General features: G+C 35.6%; 1 protein-coding gene across 3 annotated transcripts; it reads left to right on the top strand.

Moving 5' to 3' along the window:
- Positions 1–372: 372 nt before the first annotated feature.
- TTC39C (tetratricopeptide repeat domain 39C) lies at positions 373–27,480 on the top strand. 3 transcript variants are annotated; one of them, XM_026842417.1, is made up of 13 exons: positions 373–420; positions 1,932–2,060; positions 3,575–3,689; positions 7,101–7,455; positions 8,781–8,949; positions 16,180–16,273; positions 17,124–17,231; positions 17,734–17,843; positions 18,531–18,654; positions 20,958–21,055; positions 21,977–22,081; positions 24,991–25,029; positions 25,692–27,480. In XM_026842417.1, the coding sequence occupies exons 1-13, from the start codon at positions 388–390 to the stop codon at positions 25,779–25,781; spliced, it is 1,569 nt and encodes a 522-aa protein (XP_026698218.1). In that variant the 5' UTR covers positions 373–387; the 3' UTR covers positions 25,782–27,480. The 3 variants fall into 3 exon arrangements, with proteins under 3 accessions (XP_026698218.1, XP_026698219.1, XP_026698220.1); XM_026842418.1 differs by lacking the exons at positions 373–420; positions 1,932–2,060; positions 3,575–3,689 and having other exon boundaries at positions 7,178–7,289; XM_026842419.1 differs by lacking the exons at positions 373–420; positions 1,932–2,060; positions 3,575–3,689 and having other exon boundaries at positions 7,316–7,427.
- The last annotated feature ends 496 nt before the right edge of the window (positions 27,481–27,976 follow it).

Genomic DNA, 27,976 nt, shown 5'->3' on the forward strand with positions numbered 1-27,976 from the left:
TCTGCTAGGTCAAAATTGTAGTGATGGATCATGAGAGAGTTAGCAGATTTTTAGTTTTCTGGAGCTCTTAAATTTTTTTTTTTGACTAGCACTGAATGTATTTTGATGACAATGGTTTCTCTTAAAAAATAATTAATACTTAATTTTAAATTTTTTATTTTTTTAAAGATGTATTCAGTTTAGTAAAAATGATGAAATTTTTGGCTTTCCATTTCCATTTTATCTTGCAGAATAACACATTTGTTTGTAACTTACATAACAAACCCAAGATTTATTTCCAGATGTATAACTTAAAATAAAGAAATTCAATATTGATCTTGGCGGTAGGAAATATGGGCAACTATAGTAACTACATTTTGTTTTCTTTACAGAAACCATAGCCCATTAATGAGTTTTGGAGCCAGTTTTGTCAGTTTTTTGGTGAGTAGATGAGAGCAGAGAGTATACATCTCTTCTCTTGTCGTTAATATTTGTATGTGCATGCGTCTGTTCATAATGGTGCGTACTCTCAATTTGTTTCTTTTTATGAGACTTAATTTTTTCAAAGTTGTAGATTAAATGTAGCTAGAAAACAAGTCATTATGTTATATAAAACTTGTTTACTCATGTGGTTTAAATAGAAAGTAAAGGTTCTGTGATTCAGCTTCATAAATTCATGAAATATTTATGTGTTCCATTAAAAGAGCCATAATAAAACCCTCTCTTAAATGAGCAGTAGGGTATTAATAAAATAATGCTCATAAATGCCATTTTCCTGTCAGCTTTTGCTGTTGAAAATTTCTCCATCCATACTGCCAGGTGAAAGATGTTAATTCAGTCCATTCACACTGCTTCCTTTTTGAATATATGAGAAATGAGAATATCGACTGGCTAAAGTGTCATAATGAGCAGGTTAGGTCTGTTAAATACTTGTTTTAATGTATTAAAAATGAGAATATTTGAACTAAAAACTGAGCAGGTATATTAGAAAATGTTTGGATCTTGTTTTTTACACTGTCCTTATTCTAACTTTGCTGCTTTATCTTAAATCATACCAGAAATTATCTATGGTAATACTTTCCTAAAGACAGAATTTATTATAATATGCCAGAAATGGATAAGTTGTAAATGAAATTAGTTTGAATTCTCTCTAGTGTCTGTAGACTATGCAGTGTGGATAAATACACTTGTTAGGAAGCCTCCTGGGGCATATGCTTGCTTTTAAGTCAGTGGAGAGGAGAAAGGAAAGAGGGAGAATCTCTCGGGCTTGCTTAGTTGAATTGATGTGCTGAACCAGTATAACATCACAGTGCAGCATCAGTGGATCTTGAAAATATCTTGCTTAGCTACTGTTCTAAACATAGCAGCAGCAGCACTTTGTGTGCCTGTGTCATTCAGAGCTTTCGTTTAATAAAGCATCAAGAAAAGATGTTACTTGTCCTGAAATTCTTTCTAAATTGGTTCAGCAGTAGTTGGAGTCCGATGCGTTTTTTTGCCTTCCTACATATGTAGGAATTGTGGTTAGTCTTTTGAAAAATGCAACAGTTGTTGCTTGTTACTGACTTTGGAGGCCTGTTATTTGTATAGATACATTATAAAAGCAGTATCTGCGCAGATGCAAATCATGTCTTATGTAACAATAATTGAAAATTAATTTATATGAATTTTTCTTCTGCTTAATATAATGTGACAGTGCATTCAGTTCAGCTGTATAGGAGCTTTAAGGCAATGGGGTTAGGACTTGGTATGTTCTGATTTCTCTTGAAATTTTGGTAAAGCACTCTCAAATATGTAGTTTGATGTTACTGTGTATGTGTACTTGCGTGTGTGTGTATAAATACTTTTTTAAAGTAAGTTTTATTGTAAAATTTTTACGAAAACTTTTACTATCCTATAGATTTTTTAGAAACAAAAATGTGTGTGTCTTTTATCATTTAAACTTTTTTTGTTAGAATGCCATGATGACATTTGAAGAAGAGAAAATGCAACTGGCCTGTGATGACTTAAAGGCTACAGAGAAACTATGTGAAAGTGAAGAAGCTGGAGTTATAGAAACAATCAAGAATAAAATTAAAAAGAATGTAAGAACATTATTTTTAAAATACTGGAATTGTGTATTGGATAGGTATTTCTGGAAACTTCTTTCTGTCCTCTTTGTATTTTTAAGAGATAATTTCTGATATGAGGTATTGTCCTGGTTTCAGCTGGGGAAGAGTTAATTTTCTTCCTGGTAGCTGGTACTCTCTGAAAGCTGCTGTCTTTTAGATTTAGTGTGAAAATAATGCTGACAACACAGTGATGTTATAGTTGTTAAGTAGTGCTTACCCTAAGTTAAGGATTTTTAAGTTTCCCATGCTCTGCCAGTGAGCAGGTGCACAAGAAGCAGGGAGGGAGCTTGGCCAGGATAGCTGACCTGAACTAGCCAAAGGGTTATTCCATACCATATAAACTGGAGGGAGCTGGCCAGGAGGGGCAGGTCACTGCTAGTGAATCAGTCAGCAGGTGGCAAGCAGTTGCACTATGGATCACTTGTCTTTTCTTGGGTTGTATTTCTTTCTCTCTTGGTATGTTGCTTTTCATCATTATTATCGTCGTTGTTGTTTTATTTTTGTTATTAAGCTGTTCTTAACTCAGGAGTTTTGCTTTTTTCGATTCTCCTCCTTGTCTCACTGGGAGGGAGGAGGGAGTGAACAGCTCTGTGCTGTTTAGTTGCTGGGTTAAATTAACCATGACAAGATGAATAACAAATTTAGAAATTAAGTCAAATATTTTGCTTGGATTTCCTGATTATCATAAAATACCCAGTCAGGCAATTCCTATTCTAAAGCAGCAGGTGGTGTTGATGCTGGTAAGTATTTTTTTAACACGTCAAATTAGTGACCTATTAAATTATTTTAGGAAGATTGTACCATGTCTAATTCAGGGTACCTTGAATTCATACATGCTTTAGTAATGTTCAAATGTTGTGACACTGAGGCTGCATAGTGCTGTGTGCCAGGCATATTCCTAGGGAATTTTCCTTCCTTGTTTAGATTTTTCATTCTAAATAATGAAGGAAGAATAAAGCATGCAAATTAACAACTAGTTAAAGTAGTAATACAGAAACGTCCAGTGAGTGGCCTGCCTAGTGTGACATAGCAGAACTTCAGCAGAAGAAGCCATTTCTTTGATATTTAGTTTACTTGGTAAAAAGTATTGAACTTGACATACCTTAACTCTCTGCTCTTAAGAGACACTGTATTTTCCCTGCCACTTGTCATATACCGCTTTCTGTGCTCTTCCTATCGAACATCTTAGTTACATGTCTGCATTTGGTAATAATTAAATGAAATTTAAATCTATTTGTAGAATCTTAAGGAAAAACAGTTGATAGTATATATGTAGAATTTCCCTTTTTATTAAGTAGGATCTTGCTTGATGATCCATCAAAGAAATTTTAGCATGGTTTTGCACTTCAAAATGCTGAACTAATTTAGTAGCAATATTACCACTTGCAGTTAATTTTGGATTTTTTTAATTTGTCAGATTTAGACTAGCGTTCTGTACTATCTTTGTTAACATTTTTGTGCGCTCTGTGTTTGTATATTCCAAACAGGTTGATGGACGAAAATCCACTCTTTCCATGATAGATCGTCTACAAAGACAAATAATCATAGCAGACTGTCAAGTCTACTTGGCTGTGCTCTCATTTGTAAAACAAGAGTTATCAGGTGTGCTGTGGCTTTAATATTTAGATATATTTTTTGCATGACATCTTTTAAATAAAGCTTGGTCATAAAGTGGCAATATGACTATCAGTAAAGATGATTTGCAAGAAAGACAGTTCCATTTTAAACATTCCAAGATGGTACACTTGCAGAGGTATTGTTCTACCTTGTCTAGGTAGTAGTATCATAAAACGAGTTTGCTACAGATTACAGCTTTCTGCTTTCTTCATACCAATAATCATATTCAACTGATTCTCCATAGATAGGTTGGAATACGTTGCATGTTCCCATAGAGGCATTTGAGGAGTTGGTATGAAGATAGGTAGCATCTGTATGCTTCATGTGGCCTGTAAGATAAGAGGCCGTAGGTCCAAGCCACTGGGAAAATCCTAATGTCCCATGTGCATTATGTTCATGACATCTCATGGAGGTGATAAACTGCCAGTGAAAGTAATTTTAAATGAAGTGTGTTCAAGATGGAACTGCTGAATGAGTTCTTATAGTCTGGTCACCAAGTCCTTGCATACCAGAGAGGTTAATCCTGTTGTGCTGAATACAGACCTACTCATCTCAGCTGCAAAGCTGTTTCTAATGTTCTCTTTGCATTCCTGGATCTCTTGCATAATCTTAAAGCATGCCTTCATCTGTGAGTTTATAGAAGTTATGGTCAGGGTCATACACAAAGTGATCATGTTCCCAGGTTCTTACTAAATCTGTGAAGACCAAAGGATGGCAGTCAGACCAGATTGTCAGTGAAAAACCTGGTGATCAGCTGAAAGAAGTCAGAGAAATAATGTTTAGATTATTTAAAGTATCACAAAGATCTTCAGTTGAAGACAATGCTTTCTGCGATGGGCAGGACCATGTGCTTGGTTTCTTCCAAGCCATGACGTAAGAATATGTTTAGTTCTAGCTAGCAGAAATGCAGGGGTTATTTCTATCTGCTGTGTGTGTAGTGCTACAGAAAGGCTTTCTTACTATTTTTGATGTAGTTCTGGATTTTCATTTGTAGGTTGGTTTTTTTCCCACCTCTTGAAGCTTTTTTTCTTATTTCGGTATGTATTCTGCAGCTGCATAACTGAGTTGGATGCTGTAACTGAGGGTGGTGTCTGTTCCCTTTCTCTCTTGTCTGCTGCTCAGAGAACTGAAGTGGGTAGAGAGTACTGCAGAACATGAAGTATATTTGGGTTACTCTGAGTAAAAATATACCTGAAATTTTTAGTTAAAATTCCAAGTGGTTAAAGCCACCCTCAGTGACTGCTGGTTACTGCCATTGCTGAACTGTTGGATCCATTATTTCAAGTTTGTTTTTTTTTTTAGTCTATTTCTGATTATGTATAAACATCTTTTGTTTTTATGGTGTTTCTGTCTAGAAATAGCAACCAGATTATTGAAATGAGTGTGACTTACAAAAAAAAAAATTTTTTTGCAGAGGCAGACAAACATTTGATCAGTGGATGGGTGAAGAATCTTTGTGTTTTTCTTCCTGAACAGATTGACAAGAAGCATATGATGACACACAAGCTGCTTTCTCATATGCCTAACACATTTTAGATTTTCTTTTCCACCCTCATGGGTGTATTACAAATAGTTTCATCATAAAGTTGGTAACACAGCAACTTCCATTAGCTTCCCACAGCAATATTGAACTACCTTTTCTTGATATTTACCATTGCTGTCATGGATCTGACTACTTTCAGAAGTTTGTGCTGGGAAATCAGCTCAGTGATTGGGCTTGATGTAATTTTCACATTTAAGAAGTCACAAAAACATTATTTTAATTTGCTTTCTCTTAGTATATCAAATCTATTAGGGTTATGCTGTGTTAATGACAGCACACCAGCAGAAGCAAAGGCTAAAACTACTTTTTCTTTCCACCTCATATCCTTTCCATTTAATGCATGCATCAGAACATAGTGTTTCTGCTAATAGCTAACTGTCTGTAGGATAAGTAAAATGTGGGGTTTTCTTATTATTTGTCTGCTCATTGCTACGTATAGTTGTATGACCACTCATCTTGTGGTGAACCATGTAACTTAAAATATTCCATGCAAACAAAAAGTGACCTAATTGCTTAAAATTGAAGTAACTTTAGTCTTGTAATTCAGCTCAATCATGGCAGGGCTTTACATTTTTTTTATTGTAACACTTTAATATGGAATTCAAGATGGAAGATAAATTTTCTTAATACTTCATGTTGACAGAACCCTTCTGTCACAACTGAGAATACAAATTTTGCAGTTTCTCTCAGTGTGATTTCTTAAGACTATCAAACTAGTTTCATACAAAAAGAATCCAAAAAGAGCCAGTCTAGTCTGTGGTTAAGCTTCAGAAATGCTTTATTTGTGATTGAAAGACTTTTGTCAAAGATGTCAAAGGCTTATAAAGAGTGGTTAGTAAATAGTAATTAATACTAATTGGTAATTAATAGTAATTAATATTAACTTGGTAATTAATATTAATTTCCTTTTCTTTGATACACCCCACCTGTTATGATCTAATTCTGGCATCAGTTGTAACACTGATCTCTGCAAATTTGTGTTTAGAGCACTGCTGCTGTAACCATGCTTTTATTTTCTCTCATTTTATTAACTCCTTTGTCCCTGCAGTTCCTAACTCGGGGCTCTATCACAGACAAAATGTTGGTGCTTGCTTTTACATTTAACATGTACAAGTATATTTTGTGTTTGTCTTTTGATGAATGCTGTGTAAATAGGTTGGACATCTTCATTTTTGTTGTCATGCCTTTCTTTACCCTCCTTTAAAGACGGTAATGAGACAGAATTCTCTCATTCTGAACTGAGAATTCTCAAGACCAGATTTTTGGGGAAGTTTAGGTACCCAGTTTGCATTTGAAATTGAGGAAGTTAGGCAACTGAAAAAAAATGTTTTAAAACCATAAAATTCATGCGCTTTTTTTCTATTTTTCCTTAATTATAAGGCGCTGTGTTCATATGAGGGGCAGAGAAATGGTGGTGTTAAATCTTTTTATCTAATCCAAAGGAAGAGGTTTTCTTGGTATTTTCCTATCAACTGTCTTTCAACATCATTTGAACTTGAGGGGATCATCTCTTTGAGTTTTGCTTCTCTGTTTGCCTGGGAGCAGCTTCATCTCCTCTCAGCATTAAGTTCTTTGATTTCTCTTATTTCCTTATGACAGTTGTTTTGCTACATGGCTGAAGAAAAGTCCCTTTGCATTGAATGCTTTTTTAAAGTGTCTGGTTGAAAAGCACTTAAGTATCTAGTGCCCAGTATGAAAGACCTCTTCTAGAGGAAAGTAGATACTACAAAATCCTTCATACAATGTTAATGCAAATAAAGAGAGCATCCAGTGGTTTGTGAAATAACATTTACTACTTGCTGTGTTCCACTTCTGAAATACATCTTTGAAATATTTTTTTTCCTTGATTTTAGCATACATAAAAGGTGGGTGGATACTCCGAAAAGCCTGGAAAATTTACAATAAGTGCTATACGGACATTAATACACTTCAGGAAATATATCAGAAGAAAACAACTCAGGAATCCTTGACTTCTGATGCTGCAAATGATAATCATATTGCTGCAGAAGGTGTAACGGAGGATTCGCTAAACAGACTGAAAGGTGCTGTTAGCTTTGGATATGGACTTTTTCATCTTTGCATATCCATGGTGCCCCCAAACCTGCTCAAAATCATCAACCTGCTGGGTTTTCCTGGAGACCGCCTACAGGGGCTTTCTTCACTGATGTATGCAAGTGAAAGTAAGGACATGAAGGCCCCTTTAGCTACGTGAGTAGCTATATTGAAATGCTTTGGTAGATAACTTAGTACTAAAAGTAAGTAACTGGAAAAAAGTCAAAACCAAAAAGTTATGTTGTTTCAAAGGAAACAACAGCAGGTAAAATAAACTTGTAGTTTGTTATTTAACATGCCATGGTTTAGTAAATTCATCACTTTACTAGTGTATAAGATCTCTCTGCTGTTAGTTATTTACATGATCTGGGGTTTGTGTCAGTATTTTGCTGTTTTCTTGAGTACCTGCTGTTCTTATGTCTAGTAATTTATATGCCAGCAGAGTAAATAAAAAGTATCCCCTGAAGGCTGAGTGAATTTACCTGGGTTATATTCTCTGCTGTGGAGAGCATACTGTTTGTATGAGTCACTGATGTCACTTAGCTGTTTATCCTTACTATTAGCCAAAGATCTCTTCCAGTTTTCTTTTTGTTTTAGCATCCGAGTAAAATGGGATGTTCCTTTATAGTCTTGTTAGAGGATTATTTTTTGTGTACTCCTCTTCCCAAGCCTTCATACTGCATTCAGGTCTATTTATGAGATGAAAGGTTAGCCAGCCTAATCTAAACTGCCCTCATAAATTAGTTTATTATTCCATTATCTACAAATTAATGCTTTTATTACTAGACCTACTGCAGGTACCATCATATGTCACTTTTGAAACATTGACAGCAGAGCTGGTCTCTTATGCTTGAGAAGCAGAGTTGGATATCTGATTGATTAAGAAACCTTAACATTCAGTGTTCCTGTAGATTTGTTCTTTCTCCTTTCTGGGGAAGAAAAATGGTATTTTTTCAGGTGTTTCCTCCTTCAGATGGTCCTGGAAATCTTTGTGTTCTACCCTTGTTTCCAGGAGAGATGTAGGTCATGTAGACGTCTGCACTTCTGAACACCGGATGCATTTCTTTGACATTGATTTCAAGTGTGTCTGCTGATGTGTGTTTAGGTTTTTGTTTGTTTTTGTTTGTTGGGGGAGGGGGTGGTGTGGTGTTTGCCTCTAATGAGCAATTATCTTTCAAAGTTTTCCTGTAGGTTTTTCTTTTTTAAAATGTACAGACTTCTAAAGGCTTAACTGCTTTGATGCTGTGAGCTTGATTGTTACTTTACCTTTGGGTAATGTGCACTGAATTGTATGTTCAGGTGCAGTTTAGGGGTACGTTGATGTGTGGCAATACTATTGTGTTTGTTTTAAAGCTGGGTTATATAAGGAAAGATTAATATCTTTGTCTTTCAGAATAATTTAAAAATATGCCTGTGTAGAACATTATCCTTAAATTTCTGTTTACAAGCAGTAATCCTTTTTACTCTTATGTTTCTTTTAGATTAGCTCTGTTGTGGTACCATACAGTTGTTCGTCCCTTTTTTGCCCTTGATGGCAGCGATAACAAGGCAGGATTGAAAGAGGCAAAAGAAATTCTTGCAAAAAAAGAGTCTGCTTATCCAAATTCTTCTCTGTTCATGTTCTTCAAGGGAAGGATACAGCGATTAGAGGTATTGCATGTTTTTTTCCTTTTGACTGATTTCTCCTCCCCATCCTTTGCTATTTTATGTTTTTCTGATGTGATTGAGCTGTGCAAGCTTCAGCAAATTGTGACTAAAGATATAGATACATGGAGTGATAAGAAGAATATGGGATTAACTCCTTCCTAGTTTCAAGTTCATATGCCAAACCTGCTCTTCCACTATTTCTATCTGAATTAATGTCACTTTGAAATTCTTTTTCAGCTACTTGATACGTTGGTAGGAAGCTCAAAGGAAGTGCTTTTGGTCACTCATGAGTTTCTTGTGGTATAAATAGCTATTTCAGTTTTGCTTGTCAAGCTAAAATCTGTGTATTATCTGCTGAATACATAGCATTTATCTTCCCCTTTTCATTTTATGCCACGTTCATATACAGCTAATTCTCTCCAATAATTTCCCTGATATAGCTGCTTTTGCTTTTAAGAGGTCAAACCAGGATATTTTCTGCTGCTAACGGTAGGCTCTGACCCAAGCACAAATGTATTCACTGAAAACATGTTTGTGAATGCTGTTGCAGAGTGTTATTCAAACACTGCAGTAGCCTCATGGTTTTTGGCTGAGTTATTCTTTAAGAATCTGTGATAATAGAAAGTGGTGGTGAGTACTTTAAACTACTCATCTCCTAGCTGCTGCTTTTATCAGACCAGAATATTTCCAGAGAAATTAGATTAACAAGAAAACCCAACACAAAAGCACAAACCCAGAATGTTCAAACCCTTCATCTCAACACCATAATTACAAGAGCTAATCCAGATCTCAATATTGATGGTCATTTGCTAGGGTTGACAGTTAACTTTCTCAAATACAACTTAGCATTTTGAGGGAAGCAGCAACAGTAACAGAACAGAGGGGCAAGCTTCAGTGGCCTGTCAGATTTTGCAGGCTTATTCTTGCATGGGATTTGGATGTTGGGTTTTTTGCTGTCACTCTGACAGCAACAGTGCATTTGCGGAATTGCACTGTTACAGACAAGCTGTCAGTGTTTGGGAAGTATTGCTGTTTTCCAAGCAGGAAAGATTTTAATGGTCTTAGGTCAATTTTATGTATATTCCATTCTTATGTTAAAAATCAAATTTGTTAGGAATAGCTACACAATGAATGCAAGTGCAGTTAAAAATGTAAATAATGTTGATTGCCAGATTATGACTTGGTATTTCGAACTCTTCCCTCCCCCTCCCCATTTAGCATAATGAGGAATAAAATTCAGCTGATTATTCTGACTTTCAGGGCAAGCTAGAACAAAAGTGTAAACATAAGTTGTAAGTAAACTGAGTGTGTTTCTATGTGTAAATACAGAGGATAGGTTTGGGATGAGTTGCCAGTCCCCTTCTGGAGTACTGTTAAGTTTAAAAGAAGAGTTGTTAACATGTCATCTTAGAGTGTGCATTAAATGATACAGTATATAGATACCAAAGTTTAACTCCCAAGTGAAATAGTTTGTGCCAGAAACAGTGTGGCCATGTTACCCAAGTTAGTTAGCTTAGGCAGACAGAATACTGTGCCTTATGCTATGTAGCCATACTCTTTAAGTCAGCAGAAACCTTAATCGTTGCTAACAACAAATTAAAATGTTGCTTTGCTATTCATCTGTTTGCATGAGAGCTCCTCCATTCAGCAGCCTCTTCCCCCTGCCTCTATCATTCCTTTGTTGTAAGTGGTACTGTATCACTGAGGATTTGCTGTGTCTAAATGTTAAATGTCTAGGCTCTTCTGTAGGCTCTGTTCAGAATTTACAAGCTTAATTGGCTCAAATGACAATTAATTGACATAATAATGAAGGCAGATGTGTGGCTGGTGGCAGTGACATGGGGAGCTGCACTGGATTCTGCACAATACACTTGTGGTTACACGTGTCTCAAATCTGGGCATTGGTCTTACAGCATCCATTGTACACTCTGAGCCAGAAGTGCACATATACTTCTAGATTACAAACTAATATGCCAAGTCATAATTTCTGCCTTGTCTCCCAGGGCAGTTGAGGAAAGCTCCTGTAAAGCCTGGGAAGTGCTTATGTGGCCTTCCTTAAAATTGTTAATACACAGGTAGGTTTCAGTTCTTTCCATCAGATATAGGAATGTTATTTTCAGATGATTTACTGAAATTGGGAAGTCTGTGCTCTGACCTATATGCACTTAAAAGTATAGCTTGAGCTGAAGCTTATATATTTTGTAGTGTATCATGTATCATCTTTTAAAAGTTCTGTGATAAAATTTAAATATATGTAGATGATAGGCAGCTTAGATGTTGTCATACATAAGACCTTGTGTGTTCTGAAAGTACAGATCAGTAATTGTAGACTTTGTATTAGAGACAACTAGCACTCAGCCCATCAAATTTTTTTTTTTTATACCCTTTGATCCTGCATATCTTTTGTGTAACTTTCAGCTGATAGTATATTCAGCTTCCAGTGGCAAGTCTGCCTACACCTGTGTGTCTGTGTGTATTTTTTCTTTTCTGTGGAGAAAGAAACAGTAAGGAGCATAGTTCATCCATGAACACCTGGAGGCAGAAGCAGTAATGCAAGGCTGGATAGTGAGACACAAATCTGACAAAAGGAGAAAATTGGCAAGGCAGGCAGTTGAGAATGGAAGATTTCCTGGTGACAGTGCTGTGAAAGACAAGTGAAGAGCATGTGACCTTTATAATTTTTATGCACCAAAAGCGTATATGAATATTAGTCAATAAAAGCCTTAGAGTTAGGTTTTCTAAGAAGTAGCCTTACAGATACTGTAAATGTGGACCAAATTATCTTTCAAATTTTTTCGCAGATTCACATTTTTGGGAAATGAAGTCTAAAAGCATTTGGAGACTATTGAAATTAATGAGTTAAGGGAAAGGAGGATGATCTGGGAAAGCTGAAATCAAAGTGCACCATGAAGTAAAAGGTTGCACTGGTAGGCTGATCAAATCTATCTCTCTTTAAGAGTAGGTTAAGAGTCTGTGTATTAAAAGTAGCATTTTTCCTGACTTTTACATAATTCACTTAGGCTGGTTTTATGGACATAACTATTGCAGTGTTTGGCTCATGATGTATGGCATGTATTCCAGACTCACAAGTATTTCTTTGTGAATGTCTGACTGTTTCTATCTTTGAAATACTTTTAAACTAAAGCTGATAATGATGTTTCATGTAAGCTTAAGCCACTAAAAACAAGTGAGAATAACATTTTTATACTTGAGCCTAAAGGGTGCTTAAAAATGTAATTAGTGGAATAGCTACTGAACCGCACTAGTCTGAAATCCAGTTTCCGGCTGTGCCCTTGGGTCTTTCCTATTACTGTGAAAATAAAAATATTGCCATCTGTTTGCTAAATATGTATTGTCTAATATTATAATTATGTTAATAAATACCAATTTACTTTTGAAACTGTGACTTAGACTATTCAAGTGTGATATTGTGGTCAGTAGCGAGATTGGCGTGGTGGTAGCGTGGGAGAGGGCAGAGCAAAAAAGGTGATGTTCTGAATTACATATTTCTGCTTTTCAGCTTGCAAGTTTGTTTTGTTTTGTTTTTTTTTTTCTTTTTTACCTGATTAGCAACACTTTTTAGAAAATCTTCATCTGCTTTTTTAGGTAGTACAAATCACCCCACTCAGAAATAAACAGATTGATAGCTTCATGTGCAGAGCATTAAGGGTATAAAGCAAAAATAAAGTGTGTGACAAAATCGTGAATGAAGCAAGATTGCTTCTCTTTGATTAGGAACAGACTATGGGTGTATATATAAACAACAAGGAATCTTGGGCTGGGACAAAACTCCAGTTCTGAGGCTTGATCTGATGAGTTCGGTTGTAGGTGCATGTTAAGAGTCTGAAGGAAAAAGTACCAAGTACTCCAGCTGACAGGCAAAATGTTAGTGGTACGTTCCATGTGTGCTGCAGGGTGTTTTGATGTGCAGTCTGGTGAAAATGTGCGATGGTATTGGGGGCTTAAATGTAATGCTGACTAGTACTCTTGCTTTTTTAGTTACCTTTGGTAGACATCTTGGTATTAGTGGTGTCGTTCTTATTTAGGGGTGGGAGGGTGTGGTGGAAAGTAGACTGAGGGCAAGAGTAATACTAAGCATTGGGAAGTCTTAAATGAATTTTCTGAAATACTAAGTCACAATGATGTCTGAAATAAAGAAATTTTTAGAGCTTGTGTAATGTTAAGGTTTATTTTCAGGAATTGCGCTGGCCTCTCTAGTTAGTTGTTCTAGGCTATAAAATACAGAATCCTAATTTTACTCTGAGTTTTTGTGTTTAGGGAAAAAGGGGTGGTGGGGGGGGTGGTGTGAAGGAATAGAAAATATGGGCTTCGAAATTTCCCTAGTGTCCTCCAGTGTAAATGGTCCCCTTCTTAGATGTTGTTTGCTGGTTTTCCCTTAATCATGAGCATGACTTCTTAAAAGCTTCACAGATTCATAGTGCTGATTTGAGAATAGAGAGGTCCTGGAAGAATGAAAGTGTCCTGAGATTTCAGAACAACTCTGTGGGGAAACGTGTTAGCTCAGGAAGCTGCCTTGGCTGGGGAAGCTCTGTAGGTGCTTAGTTGGTGGGCTGGGGTATTTTTGGTTTTAATTTGAAGGTAGGAAATGCACTATTATGATTCTCACCTTAGCTTCACTAATCTTCTTCATGATTATGTAGTTCTGTATATTACACATTTTATGGATTAATCTTTTTTGTTTTTATATTATGTCTGAGAGGCATGAATGATGCCTGTTGATGGAATAACACGTGTGTGTGTGTGTGTGTGTGTATTTTTAAATCTCAAGAATACCAATTTCAGGTGTCAGCCATGATGTTGTTATACTTGCAAACTCTTGGGACTTTACAGTTTTGTGTTTATTCTCTGAAACAGTAAATGGATAGTAATTAATTTTAAGAGTAAACACTCAGTAGAAATTCATATTCCAGTATGTTGTAACAATCCCTGGAGATGAATGAAACTTTTAGTTATTAAGGAATGTCTCTGAAACATATTTACTGAGCTTGATGCTTAAGGAAAACTTATGCAGATGTCAAAACATTTGAGAGATCTGGATAGCTAGAGAAATGGATTATAGAAGATTGAATATTCAACTAACTGGACTTCTGTATTACTGTGTGTACTCCATGTGCTGCCCCAGGCTGGTGTATGGCATTGCAGGCAATGATGTAATTGCTGTTAGTCATTGTGTGGAATAATATGTCCTACAAATAACTGATTTATTTTTTCAAATGTTTTAAGTTTTTTAGGTTTTTAGAAAGCAAAGTATCTTCAGAAAGGACTAAATACTTAGCTTTTTTTTTTTTTTCATTTTCCTCAGAAGCATTCAAAACATACGTTTACTGAACTTTTAAACTTCTTAGCACAAACCCAAAGTTTTAAGCCAACATTATTTTACTTTTTCTGTAAGACTGGACTCATAACACTTATTTTCCAGGAAGTTGTGTTGGGACAATATAGCATTAGTGGTGTAATGTGTGGTGGAGAGATTGTGTTGCTACAAAAGTAAACAAAGCATACATTACTCAAGCTCCTTGGTAACTTTGAGGGCAAGTGTAACTCACCTGTTTTTCTGTGCAGTGTATTTTTCTGTCATGCCAGCAAGCATTTTAGTCTAATCACCATTTTATTTTCAAGTGTACAGTGTTCATATTGGTACAGCTGTGTATTGTTTTGCTGGAAGTTGTGCTGTCGTCATGCAATATATATGATTTAAATTGTTCCTTAGCAACTAAAACAGTTTTCCCTGATGAGACAAAAGAAGAAAAATCTAATAAAATCACTTAGAGCTCTCTGTGTGTGTGGTCTTTAGATACAACGCTGCAGATTTTTGCAGGAATTTTTGAATTCAATTATGCTTGCATAAGTGACAGGTTTACTTTTGGTTTATAAATGATTCTAATTGTAAGTGAGAATAAACATAGGACTACTGTTAAGTGGGTATAGGCCACATTGGCATATGTAGTGTGTCTGTGTATAATACTAATTAATGGAGAGGGTGCAAATCAACATTTGTGATGATTGTTATGGAGAAGTCCCATCCTAGACTGGGAAAACTAGAAATTACAGTAATTAAACTACCATTCTAGTTCTTGCAAAACTGTTAGCCTCTTTTTGCTAAGCTCTTGGTAACTAATTTTATCACGATTTTTTTTGTCTCATATGCCTTTTTATCTTTTTACGTGTCATGTAGCATTTACAAATTCTCTATTAATTGTTGCTTAAACTGATTACTGAGGGAGGTGTGAAAAGGTGTAATAGTTCAAAATAAATAAAATTAAACATTAAAGTTTACCTTATTTTGCAGAAAGCTTAAACTTTATTGCCAGATGCTAAAAATATGACTTTTAAAGGTGGAATGACTAATTAGAGTAGAAATGAGATTACTCAAAAGCTTCCTGCACAGAACCGATGAATTTCAAAGTCAGTAGCGAATAGAAGGAAGCCACTTAATTTTTAAGATTGAGAGATGATCTGAACTGGCTGTAAGTTATTAATGATAGTTATTATATTATTAAACTCCAGTACTGTCTCCCTCCCCCCTTTTTAAACTCTAATGTTCTACATTTCTCTTTTCATATGAAGACTTGTAGAGTGGAAGTTCCCTACTGTATGTTTTAATTTTTACTGTTGCACGTGGTGGAACAGATTGTTAGTACCTTGCAAGCAAAGGCTTTGCATTCTTGTCTAATCTGAGTTTCTTCATATTAGTGATTCTTACTTCCCTTGTCTCTTATAATTTGGCTTTTGTGTTATGTTTCATATAGTGAATACAAAATATACAGAGAAATCTGTTCACTATGAGACCTCTTTAAGATGCTTGTTTGTCATTGTAAATAAAGACTTTCTCATAATTTGCCCATACTTCCAGTCAGAAGTGGTTCAGGTTGAAAGAGTTGAGGGGAGGGAAGCTGGCCAAAGGAATTGCAGTCTGGAACTGATATATTAAATTCGTATTTACCTTTCTTCAAACTGTTAACTCTGGTGGATTTTAGCTCATTTAAAATAAGCTGGAGTCTGAAATGAATTTTGATGTTTTCCTCTCAATGGGATGATGTGTTTCTTTCATCTAGCCAAACCAAAGGCTGAAATCTATAAGACACTTCTATATAGTTATTTTTAAATACCTGTTAACAGAAATCTGAATGATTTCTTTATCAAAATCAAACTATCCCACAAATTTTTAATTTTGCATATCTGAATTTTTTTTTCTTCTTTCGCTTTTGTTAGTGTCAAATCAATAGTGCCTTGACCTCATTTCATACCGCTTTGGAACTTGCAACAGACCAAAGGGAGATTCAGCATGTCTGCTTATACGAAATAGGTAAGTTGGATGTGTTTATACTATAAATAGCTCACTTCTAAGTTTAGACTAACAACTTCAATAAACAAACTAGGTTATTTTTATTAGGATTTTAAAAAAAGGTTTTAGAATACTGGCCTTTGTCTTGGATGGATTATGGTAATAATCTTGTTTTCTTGTTTGGGCAAGTAGAATTCAACAGGTTTTCATAATTTTAAAGTTTTCTGCAAATACAAGGTGATGCAAAATCAGAGAGTAGGCTATAGAATCAAGGCACACTGTTCAACTACAGAGTATTATTTAAAATGAGAAATTAATTACTCTTTGTCTGTGGAATCACTACATATGTGCCAAAAAGTAATCAGTCTAGTGAAGCTTCACAGTTTGCAGGACCTGTATTTTATGTTCATTTCCTTTCCATGTGTTCTTAATTTGCATACAAGTCCTTAGAGTGGAGAAGATGTGTTGTTGCTCCAGGCTTTAAATGTGTCTTGTTAAGGGATCTTGTCACATTGGGGTAGAATAAGGGAGCAAGTAGTAGCTCTGTAAGTTTTAGCATCCTACAAAATGTGTTTTTTTTTTAAAAAAAAAAAAAAAAAAAAAAAAAAGTTAAGCTTTTGGTGTCTGTGTAGATTTTCTTGTTGTTGCTCTTAAGTGAGTTCATTGTTTTGTATGAAATCTTACAATTGTTTCCCAGTAAATTGAAACTGGGCTTTAAATGTGTGTCATTGATTTGGTTTTAACTTTTCTGGTTATTGTTATAATTGTTAAGCTAGTTCCAGCTCTCATAACAGACTCTGTGTTTCAGTAATGTTGACACCAAATTTGAATTACTGTGCTTTCTCTGAAGTTAAATAACTCTTGCTTTTAGGTTGGTGCAGCATGATAGAGATGAATTTCAAAGATGCGTTTGAATCCTTTGAAAGACTTAAAAATGAATCCAGGTGGTCCCAGTGCTACTATGCTTATTTAACAGCAGGTGTGTATATTAAATGTGTTGGATAAGTGATAAATCAGTTTGGAGGGAAACTTGTGCACATAGTTTCTTCCAAACTGCCTGCTGCTTATGCAGATTTATGCCAGACTTGACTTAGATAATTTTGTTTGTTTATATAATGTACACTTGTGTGCAGGCACATGCGTGTGCCCAAGTACTTTCCCTATATCTCTCTCTCCTTCTAGATGTAGATACAGTTATGATTATCAGTGTAGCGACAGGTCATGTAACAGTGTATTGCAAAAACTTAAATAAATAAATCCTTAGAGGTTGGGTGGTATTAGAAAAAGTAGCACTGACTCATTAATGATCACAGAGTTGGGGAGTTGAGATTTGCATGTCTGTCAGATCCCCAGTCTAGATCCTTCCTGGAAGTGAGTGTGTCTTTTTTTTTTTTTCCTGAGACCATATGATATCTAATCTTAATCTTTCCAGTTTCCTATCCTGGTAGTGTTAACACATTTTTGTTTCTGTGTTCTTACAGTGTGTCAAGGAGCCACCGGTGATGTCAGTGGTGCTCAGAATGTGTTCAAGGAAGTTCAGAAGCTTTTCAAAAGAAAAAACAATCAGATTGAACAATTTTCCGTGAAAAAGGTTTGATTTTAGCATAGGCTGACTTGTTTCAGTACATTTATTACACTTGGTAATTTTGTTGGAATCTTTACCAGTATTTATTTTTGAAGGATATATCTGTTTTCTGTTGTGTTGCTTCTATAGAATTAGTGGGAAGGAATGAGGTGGAAAAACAAGTGTCATGTATTTTAAGGACCTAGCAAAGGAAATGTGAATTAGCTATTCACTTTACAGCTAAAGTAATTACTAAAGATAAAAATACATGATACTGCACTTGCTCTGGTAATTTTCCTTCTAGCTTTGCTTTTCTTACTCCTTTTTATTTTGTCTTGTTTCTCAAAGCCTTAGTTCTTTTTGAAAGCTAGGAGTTGCCTAGAAAGTATCTCCCAACTGATGATCTTGCAGATGTATCGTTTCAGCATCCAGTTAGTGTCTACTTGGGATTGTGAAATACAGTAAAACATGATCAGGCTACATACAAGGAAGCTTTAATTTTGATCAATATGTAATCCCTTAAATTAATTGAAAGATTTTGCTTTTTAGTCTTAAAAGTTTTTACGTTATCACTAACTTTATTATCATAAAATTGGTGGATGCTTTCATGAAACAGCTAGAATTACTGTTTATGATACATTGTTTGTGAATATTATGTTCCCTCTAAAAGGTCAGATGACAGATCTCCCTTTCCTTTTTCTCCTCACTTTGCAGGCAGATAGATTTAGAAAACAAATGCCGACCAAAGAGCTCTGTGTCCTGGCATCCATTGAAGTATTGTACTTATGGAAAGCCCTTCCAAACTGTTCTCTCTCAAATTTACAGCATATGAGCCAAGGTATAATCAGGTTCCTTGACTTACTTATTAAAATCAGGTGTATAATTTTCTTTTGTTATGTGGAGTAGCTGATTGTTGTAGCATGAAACTTTAAACTAGTGTCCATGTGTCATAGCAAAACAGTTTGAGTAACAAAAGATTAACGACCCATTAAGATTCAGTTTAATGCCTCATTTTTAACGTTTTTATGGGTTTTGGGGAAAAGTTTAACTGCCTGCTGCATATAGTTGTTTTTTAATTTGCCCATTATTGAAAATAGTAGCTTGATAGTTATTTTTCAGAGTCACTAAGCAAAATTTAACTAATTTAAACCTAGCTACAAAATGAAAAAACACAACTACCAATTCATTTCTGCATGTCAGTTTTTGTGTAAGAAGAAATATATAGCTTGTGAGGTCATGTATGACATAAGGGTTCTGTTTATCTTGGGTGCTGGGATCATCTTAGTGGTGAAAGGAGCATTTTATGGTTGCTTCTTTCTTAGTCTGCAGATGTCTTTGGATATCTGTCACATGAAGCTTATGGTAGCAGTGTTTATCATGAAGTTTTCAGTACTCCTTTCTCCATCCAGTGATCAGTCTTGTTTGCATTTTGCAAACAATTTCAAGTTACTGCCTGCTTATTTAGAAAATTGAAAAAAAATGTCTGCAAGTGAGATGCTTCCTTTTTTCTGTAACTGTGAAATTTGGGTTTGTACATGAGTTATGTTAAACTAGAAAACTACCAGTCTTTAAGTCAAGAGTCAGGACTAGTTGTGGGGTTTGGTTTTATTTTAAGATAATTTCTCCATTTAAATTGCGTGATGACAGTAGGTTACATTCAGATCCCTAGTTTTCTAGTCCCAAAGATAATGGTGAAGGCTTTAAAATTAGATTTCAGAATCTGTCTGTCACTTGCTTTCAGAACAATCAGCTTTAGAGGTTGTAAAGAGTATGTATTTCTCTCCTGCACACTCAGAAGCAGTATAGATCTTCCTGTATAAACTTCTAGCCAGTGGTTCATATTTTAATGTGAAATAGTACTATAGATTAATCTGCATCAGCAATCCCTGGTTGAAGATTTTCAAGTGTTACTGCTATGTCTTATGTGTATCTCAAGAATGATGAAATGATAGGGGATTTATTTTTCATTTTAATTTGCCGTCTCTTCTCTTGAACAATTGGAGTGTAATTTGCTGGGGTTAGTTTCCAGGCTTTTCCTCAGGGCAAGAAGCTGATTTAAAAATAAATAAATTTGTATCCATATATATCTCTAAGTAAAATGCCAAATAACTTGAGACTTGGAATACAAGTGAGAGTTGACAGACTTTGTGTGTTGTGTAATGTCCAAATACTTCATGCAGCCAACTCTTAGTTATTCATAGGTGGTTTATTTGGGTTGTGGCTTAACTGTGTTGTGTATGCACATCTAGTTAAGATCAGGCAGGGTTTATGAGATGAGATAGAGTGCGAAGTTAATGGAGCTCTACTGCTCCAGGCACAGCAGTTCAGCTCCTTTTGAAGGGATTAAAAGCCCTGCAGGCCTCCCTGTGCCTCAGCCTTTCTGGAGGTGATGATACAGACAAGTGCAAATGGCTCCTCATGGAACTGGCCTTGATTTAACAGAGCTGGCACTAATAAGCTCGATCAAAATGGGGCCTGATTCATCTGGAGATGGTTACATGCATCATGATTCAGTTCTTCCTGGAAACAGAGCTCTACTCAGCTGAGGTACAGGCTGTCCCTGGGTTGTGGACCAGCTAAGGTCTGGCAGATAAGTCTTATCCTCTCATCAGTACTCAGAATTGTGATGCCAAATTATCCTAGTCTGGGTTTTTAAGTCCGGTACAGATTTTTGTGCGTATGTCACTTGGCTTCAGTTCAGAACAAATTGGCTTGTCTGACCTGCTTGCCCTGTGCTCCTTGTAACTTGGACTGTGTGTTTTTCTGTCAATATCTGGGGCAAACTAGTTTCCCATAACACCAGAAGGAGTTTTTTAACTTTACCTTTTAGTGGGTGTTTCATAGATCAAGTAGAGAAATGGAATCTCTTCTTCTGGTGAGAAAAACACACCAACTGCTTTTGACTTCAGCCCATTCATTCCTGTCAAGAATTGTTCTCATGAGTGTCAGGTTGTTTGATGAGGCTTATACAAACCGGGTTGTATTTAAAAGAAACCAAAGGACTTAGATTTATATTACTGTTAGTAGCATCTTTTTCTGATCTAGTTTAATCATCAGTCTAAAAGTCACCATAGACCACAACTCTTGTCTGAGGAAGGATTTCAATCCATGTTATTTGTTTACTGGAATCTTTTCATTAAGCTTGTCAGGATGTTGATGATTCATCAGCTGTTGGCTTGAGGAATTTGCTTCTTGGTGCCATACACAAATGCTTAGGAAATTCTGAAGATGCTGTTCAGGTAAGTTGTTAAATGATAATTTACACCATGAATCCTTTTTTATGAGCTAATCTGCTAAACAGTAAATATTGAGTGAGAATGTTAAGCAAACTGCTAGTGCTATTGATCATTCTGTTTTGTTAATTCCAACAGAGCATGTCAGGTTCTTTTTAAATCTTCTGGTTTAGTATGTCTTCATTGTATTCCGTGTTGTAAAAGTAATTGGCCATGTTGAATGAACATGACAACTAAAGTGGCTTGTAGGAGCAAGAATTAAGGACAAGCTGGGAAGAATGGAAAAGTTCTTGCCTTGCTGGATTTACTTTGTCCAACAATGAAAATTCAATTTTAAAAAACAAACCAAAATCAGCTTGGAGATCGACCTTTTGAAACTGTAGGTTTGCTGCTTCTCCTCCAGACCTATTAGACACTGAGAGGTTTGATTATTAGCACATACCAAAGAATAATTTTACCACTGCTCCAGGCTTTGATCTGTAGGCACAACTTTTATTTTCCTCCTTGAAATAGAATGCAATTTACATAATCAACAAGGAAGCTGATGCTAGCTTTAAATCTTTTCTCTTTTTTTTTTTTTTTCTTTCTCTCAAGCATACCTTATGTAATCCAGGTACTTAATTTCTGATGTAAAAGTTCGTTAGATCTAATATTTTTTCAATAGGAAGTTGGAACACTCCTGAAACAATCAATATATTACTTGGTAAAAATCCAAACAAATAATTTGGCCTTGATACAGTAGTGTTGGTAAAAACATATGGGTCCTTGCTTAAAAATCTCTACCACTGGAAATTTTAAATGTATTTTCATTTTATCTTTGGGCTGATTTCTAGTGCTTAAAGCTGAACAGTACTTCTAGGTCTCTAAAGTATCAAACAGTCAATTTTAATGAATTACTGCAGTCTTTTTTTCCTTTAATTTTTATAGTTCTTTCAACGAGCTGCTAAAGATGAGCTGTGCCGTCAGAACAACTTGTATGTCCAGCCGTATGCTTGCTATGAACTTGGCTGTCTTCTATTAGACAATCCAGAGGTAATAGCATAACCTATTTTTAAACTCTTAAAATTAGGGTGGGGAGTCAACATATCACTATACAAACAACGAAACAAAGTTTATAGGTGCTAATGTATGTTAAGTTTAAAAAATTTATTTTAGACCTATTGTAAAGAAACTACTTTGTTTCTTTACAAACCAAGCAATGCAGTGCGATTCAGGTAAAGTCTTAATTTTTCAATATCGAGCTATAAGGACATTCTGAGGATCTTAGTGTATCTGTCAGTAACACTAAAATGACTTGTTTTGTTGTTACTAGGTTTTGTTTTTACATGAAAAATAGAGCCTGAGACTCTCTAGGATTCTTCAGGGCAGTTGTTACATTCCTGACCATTAGTGGTGTCTTTCTCTAGCAGTAAAGTTTGAGTGTAGCACCACAGTGTTTTAATTATTATTTAGCACTTTGCACCAAAAAGACTTCTCATCTCTCTGATCATGTCATGATGCCCATTTTTTGGTATGTGACTTACAGAAACAGTATATAAAATACTGAGGTATGGCAATGCTTCTGTTGCCCCTTAAGATGCAAAGACCTCTCTCCCCCTTCACTTGTCTCAGTGTTCCTGCTGCTGGTGGCAGCAGAGGCCTGGCAAGAATGCCTTGGCTAGGCAGGGCTTTGTCTGCAGGTGGTACTTAGTGTGGCGAATGCCTGGGATGCTTTTCTTACGTATTTAATTTCCTGTTGGATGCTGTTCAGACTCAAAGATCACCTGTAGTTATCTTCTCCAAATAGAATTTGATATCTTCCTAAAATAGCTCCATGTTTTTGGAATCAAAACTTATATTTGGAACAATATAGCATGTGTCAAAAGTCTTTTTACTTTGATGTTATTTATCCCTATTCTTGGGACAGATATCTTCCTAATCTTGAGCATCAGTGCATCTTGGAAACCTAGATGGACTGAGGACATGCATACCATTGTACTATTTAATTGCAGGGAATATATAAGTAAAGTGATTTCAGTCATTTCAATTTCTTTAAAGCTGTATGTGTTGGCATTTTAGCTTTCACTCTGCCATGTAGTGAGGTTTCTGTTGTTCAGGATGAAGAGGATAACAACTGACCTGGCTTTCAGACTGTCCAAATGGCTTGGTCGTCAATATACTTGATTGTTCAGGTCTTTGCACATACCCTGCCTCCTAGGGACCCCAGAGTATCTTAAAGTAGGGCAACTTTTGCATCACTCTTGGTGCTGTTTCTCTCATTAAACATGTAATGCTGCTCACTATTTGGAGTTTGTGCTGCATTATGTAGTACTTCCTGAATCAGACTGCAAGTTAGGGGAAGTGGTTACAGGGTAATGGCTTGAACTCCCACATCATTGTATGTAGTGTATAAAGTAGTAGGGCTGATAGTATCTTACATTCGTAAGATTCTGGTTTCAGTTGGTTTTAATCTTGTCAGATTTAATAGTCTGAGCTGAACCTTCCTGTTAAAGAGGGAAAGGAAGGAAATGAGAATCTTTCAATAAAAATTATCATGACAAAACTAGAGAAAACGCTTTAAAAAATAATAGTTCTTTTCTGAAAACCCTACTGCCCTATGACTTGGAACTGGACCTTGATGCCTGGTAGGGATATCTGAGTCTGGTAATGTTCTTGCTGCTTTTTTTGCATGCTCATATTTAAATTTAGTTATATTAAGTGTCTAAAAAAAATATATATATATTATTATAATATATATATATATATATAAAATATATATATATATTATATATGTATATATATAATATATATATATAGAGTGGAAGCTCTCCTCCCTGCTTTACATGTAGTGTTTGCACATAGTAACCAAACATGTTTCATGTTGGTTGTTTGAGGACTCGATAAGCCTTGGCTTGTAGTTGTACTGAGAAGCTATGGAAGCTCTTAGTATATGAAGGACAAGCAGGAAACTCCCTCTTGTGGCACTCAGACTGTTAGAAGGTAGATGACGTGTGACTTCAGTAAAGTGGGATGGGGAAAAGCAACAGCTAGAATTAGAGGCAAGTGGATGCTGTTTATAGAAAATTCCATTTACTAGCTGAGGTGTGACGAGAGAGCTCTGTGAGGATTAAGAAAGAGAAGGGAATAGGGTTGTATAAATCGCACTTACCTGAGAAGTATAGACCTGAGCAACAGATATAGATATGAATATGCATGTTGGTATAAAAAGCATGCATGCTGTTAAGTTTACTTCAAAATTGTTCATAAGTACATGTTTGATTTGTTATTTTAAACTTGGTGCTAATCAAGTTCTTTAAGATTTTAATATGGTTACATCAAGAAGTTTACAGGATTTTTTTTGTAGATGCTTTAGATGCTGAGTGTAATAAACAAATATAAATACATATGGTTTTATTCATATATTTGAATAAGAAAACATTTTTTTTCAGTCTTTTTCAGGTAGTTAATTTATTTGTAAGGCTTAAAATAAAAATGGACTATAGGATAAGATATAAAACATGAGCTTTTCAATAGCAAATATTAATCTGAAAATATGTGTATTTTTCATTAAGAGTTTGAGATTTTTTGAAACTTTTTATGCTTAAATCCCAGTAACTTCTCCTGACTTAAACTTTGGTTAAAAACCAAAAATTACTCTATTGATCAATTAGTCATTTATCTGTAGCTTCGTTTGTTTCCCTGCACATTATAGATCACCATCAGCAGCAGCAATTTGCAGTTTAAGCTGTAATTCCTCCTTTTCTGTAGAAGACTATAAATATATACTGCATCTCTTGGATGCTTCATTTGTATTTCTAGTTTCCTAATCTGTGAGGTTTTTGTCTGCTTGGTGCCTTGTTTTCAAGAGAGAGATGCCCTTCTGGACTGACCAGGCTATATACTTAAGATATTTTCTGTAACGTTTGCAATGTGTTTCTAATACAATGTTTGTCTTTTTGTAGACTGTACCGAGAGGCAAAACCTTACTTCTCCAAGCCAAGGTAAAAACTTGGTAAAATTTTCAAATTTATCTTTCTGAGCTGAAGTAATTGGAGAGGAGGGGGTGGGTGGGTTGGGGTGGTGTTGGGGCCAAGAGGGTATCAGTGTCCCTTACCTATAATCTGTCTATTACCTATAATCTACAACATTATAATGTAGATATACATTAATGTATATGACACACACTCATGTATGTTACGTGGATGTATATTTCTAGGTCAGTCATAGGTAAGAGCCCACATTAGTGACCTCTCCTGGAGTGCTAGAACCTTGCCAAGTTTTTCAACTAAGATTTGGCTATGAAAAGTTTGAAAATGACAACTCTCCACTCCTTTGTTCCAACTGGTTCCTGCCTTGAGCAGGTTGGGATATTCCAGAGCTGTTGGACTTACAGAAATTCCTAGGTGCTGTTCCAACTACATGGGATCCAAACAGCATGTTGGAAACAGCTTTTTGCTCCCTTCACCAACTTGGAATTTCTGTAATAATTCTGTTACTTCGGGTAAAGAGGGGATATTGCAACATGTAGTCTCCAGTTAATCTCTTTTCTTCTGTTTGTTTTGTAACATGACTTCTTAAGCGTTAGTAGTAAAATTACCTTAATGTCATAAAATGGTGGAGGCTAATAGTTCTATGCCTTTTTTTTTTTCCCTTTTCTCTGCAGGAGGAATTTACTGGCTATGACTTTGAGAACAGATTGCACGTCCGCATACACGCAGCCTTAGCCTCTCTAAGGGAAGTAGTTCCACAGTGACGGACAGTCTTGTTATCCTTTCCCACAGTTTCTGCACTTTAAGATGAAGCAGAAGAAAAAGCTGTTGGGGAAGATCAGCTTTTCTTCTGAAAACCATTTGTGCCAGAGACACTTTCCTAGTATGGTCAGAGTTGGCATGGCTTAGGAAAACATTACAATTTTAATTAAAAGTAAATCAGCCAGGAAGAAGGTTAAGTGACCTTGTGTTTTTAACTCTTCAGTTTTTATTTTGTTTAAACCAAGCTGAACACAATTGCTTGTAACTCTGTGGGTGAGCTTAAACAAGCACACGTGATTTATTTCAACAATATTGGCAGGTGTGATTTTTACCTTTTAAAATAGATCTAGATCTAAAATATGCCAAGAGGGGTGCTTCTGTCTTGATTAGAATAATACAATAAAAGCAATTGGTGTAAATGTTGAAGTTTGGAACAGTTAGAACACTTCTTTTTTTTTTTTCAAGCACTAGCCAATACACAGGAGGAGGAAAACTGTTCAGCCACAAAAAGCAGATCTTACTAAATTTTAGTGACTTATGTCAGTGTCTTCATGATGACTAACTTCACATTCCCTTCCCTTCTTCATTTCTCCCCTCCCAACCCAGCACATACTTGTGATACAAATTATGTCAGTATTTAGAATCTCTGCTTCTGGTACATTCCAGCCAAACACTTACTTTGTTTGACATACAGTTCCAATGTGGGCAGTTCATATTTCTGCTCTTAATATTCTGAATATTAAGTTAAAATACATAGGCCAGATACAGTAATTTCACAATTTTTGATTCATGCTGCTGAATCTTTATAGCAGTGACCTTTAAAGGTATTGAAAAAAACAACCAAACAAGGTAAAACCAAAAATCTAACTTTGGTAGTTATACCAATACTACAATACCCTAAGTATCTATATGGTATTCCAAACCTGTGGTGTTAAGATACTGAAATACCTCAGAGAGCTTAAAACTTTTATCATGACCATATAATTTTTAGTACTTGGCCATCTGTGTGCTCATCTGTAGCTTTTTTAGTTTTGTCTTGTACTATGTAGTATCTCCTCATGTTTTATATTCAGTTAATATCATATTCTAGGAAGGTACATATTTTTTTAAAGTATCTTATGAATGGAAATCTGACCAGAAAGTTAGTTGAATTATGTTACTTTGCAAAGCTAAGAAAACTGGATATCCTTGGAAATCGTTATCCAAAAGCCTTATCTTTACTTTGGTCAGGTTGCCTTAAACAGTTCCTTAGCTTAAACTTTTTTTTCCCCTTACCTTTTTGTAGAGTATGTTGCCAAAGTTTTAGATGTTGCCCACACCTAACCTTCATTGATTTGCTTTTGAGGTTGCATCTAAAGCAAGACTGATATGGAGGAGAAAAGTAATATCCTATTTGGTAGGACAAATGAAACCGTTGAGACACTTCTATTTCTCTCTAGAAATACACAGTTCCTGCAATGAAGGGCATTCCTAGAGCAGTTAAACACTTCTGTTGCAGTCCCTGAAGGAGAGGAGAGGCTTTTAATTCTTAAAGCGGTTTTATTTTTCTATAATATAGGTGTGTTACAGATAGTATGCTGGGTTTTTTTTAATTCAACTTTGACAGTAATATTGAGTCGTAAATCAGTATTCAACCTTATTTGGTCAGTCCAAATAGGTATTGACTAGTAAACAATATATTGTGTATATATAGTGACTACTTAGAATTCAAATAATGATTTTAAAAATGGACTTTAACATATTTGAAATCTTATTTTGTCCTATCTGACTTTTAATGTTTTGCAATCGGAGACACAGTCTAGTCTGGGTAAATGGCTAGAAACAATACGGTTACTGACAAAATTCCTTTTAAATACACTGCTTAAATACAACGTGAGACTAGGCTGTTCAGAACACAAAAGCACCTGCATGCCATTTGTGTTGGGATATCTAGGGTCTACATACTTGGAGGCAGCTAAGCAAATTGTAGGGAACTTGCTGAAGGGCCTGTTGTTCTCACCAGGCCAGGAGTGGGTATGGAGAGACACTATATATTCATATGACAGTTTAGCTCTGTGCAAATTGCAGCTTTTCTGTGGATTTAGTGATTCATCACTGAAATAGAACTACCTGTTTCTGTATTAATTTTTTTTTCTCCCCTTATAGGAGAATCTCCTATATTGTAAATGTCAAAATTATTTTTTATGTTAGATTGTGC

This window comes from Athene cunicularia (genome assembly GCF_003259725.1).
Source record: "Athene cunicularia isolate RWA chromosome 2 unlocalized genomic scaffold, athCun1 chr2_part1, whole genome shotgun sequence".
Taxonomy (NCBI): Eukaryota; Metazoa; Chordata; class Aves; order Strigiformes; family Strigidae; genus Athene; species Athene cunicularia.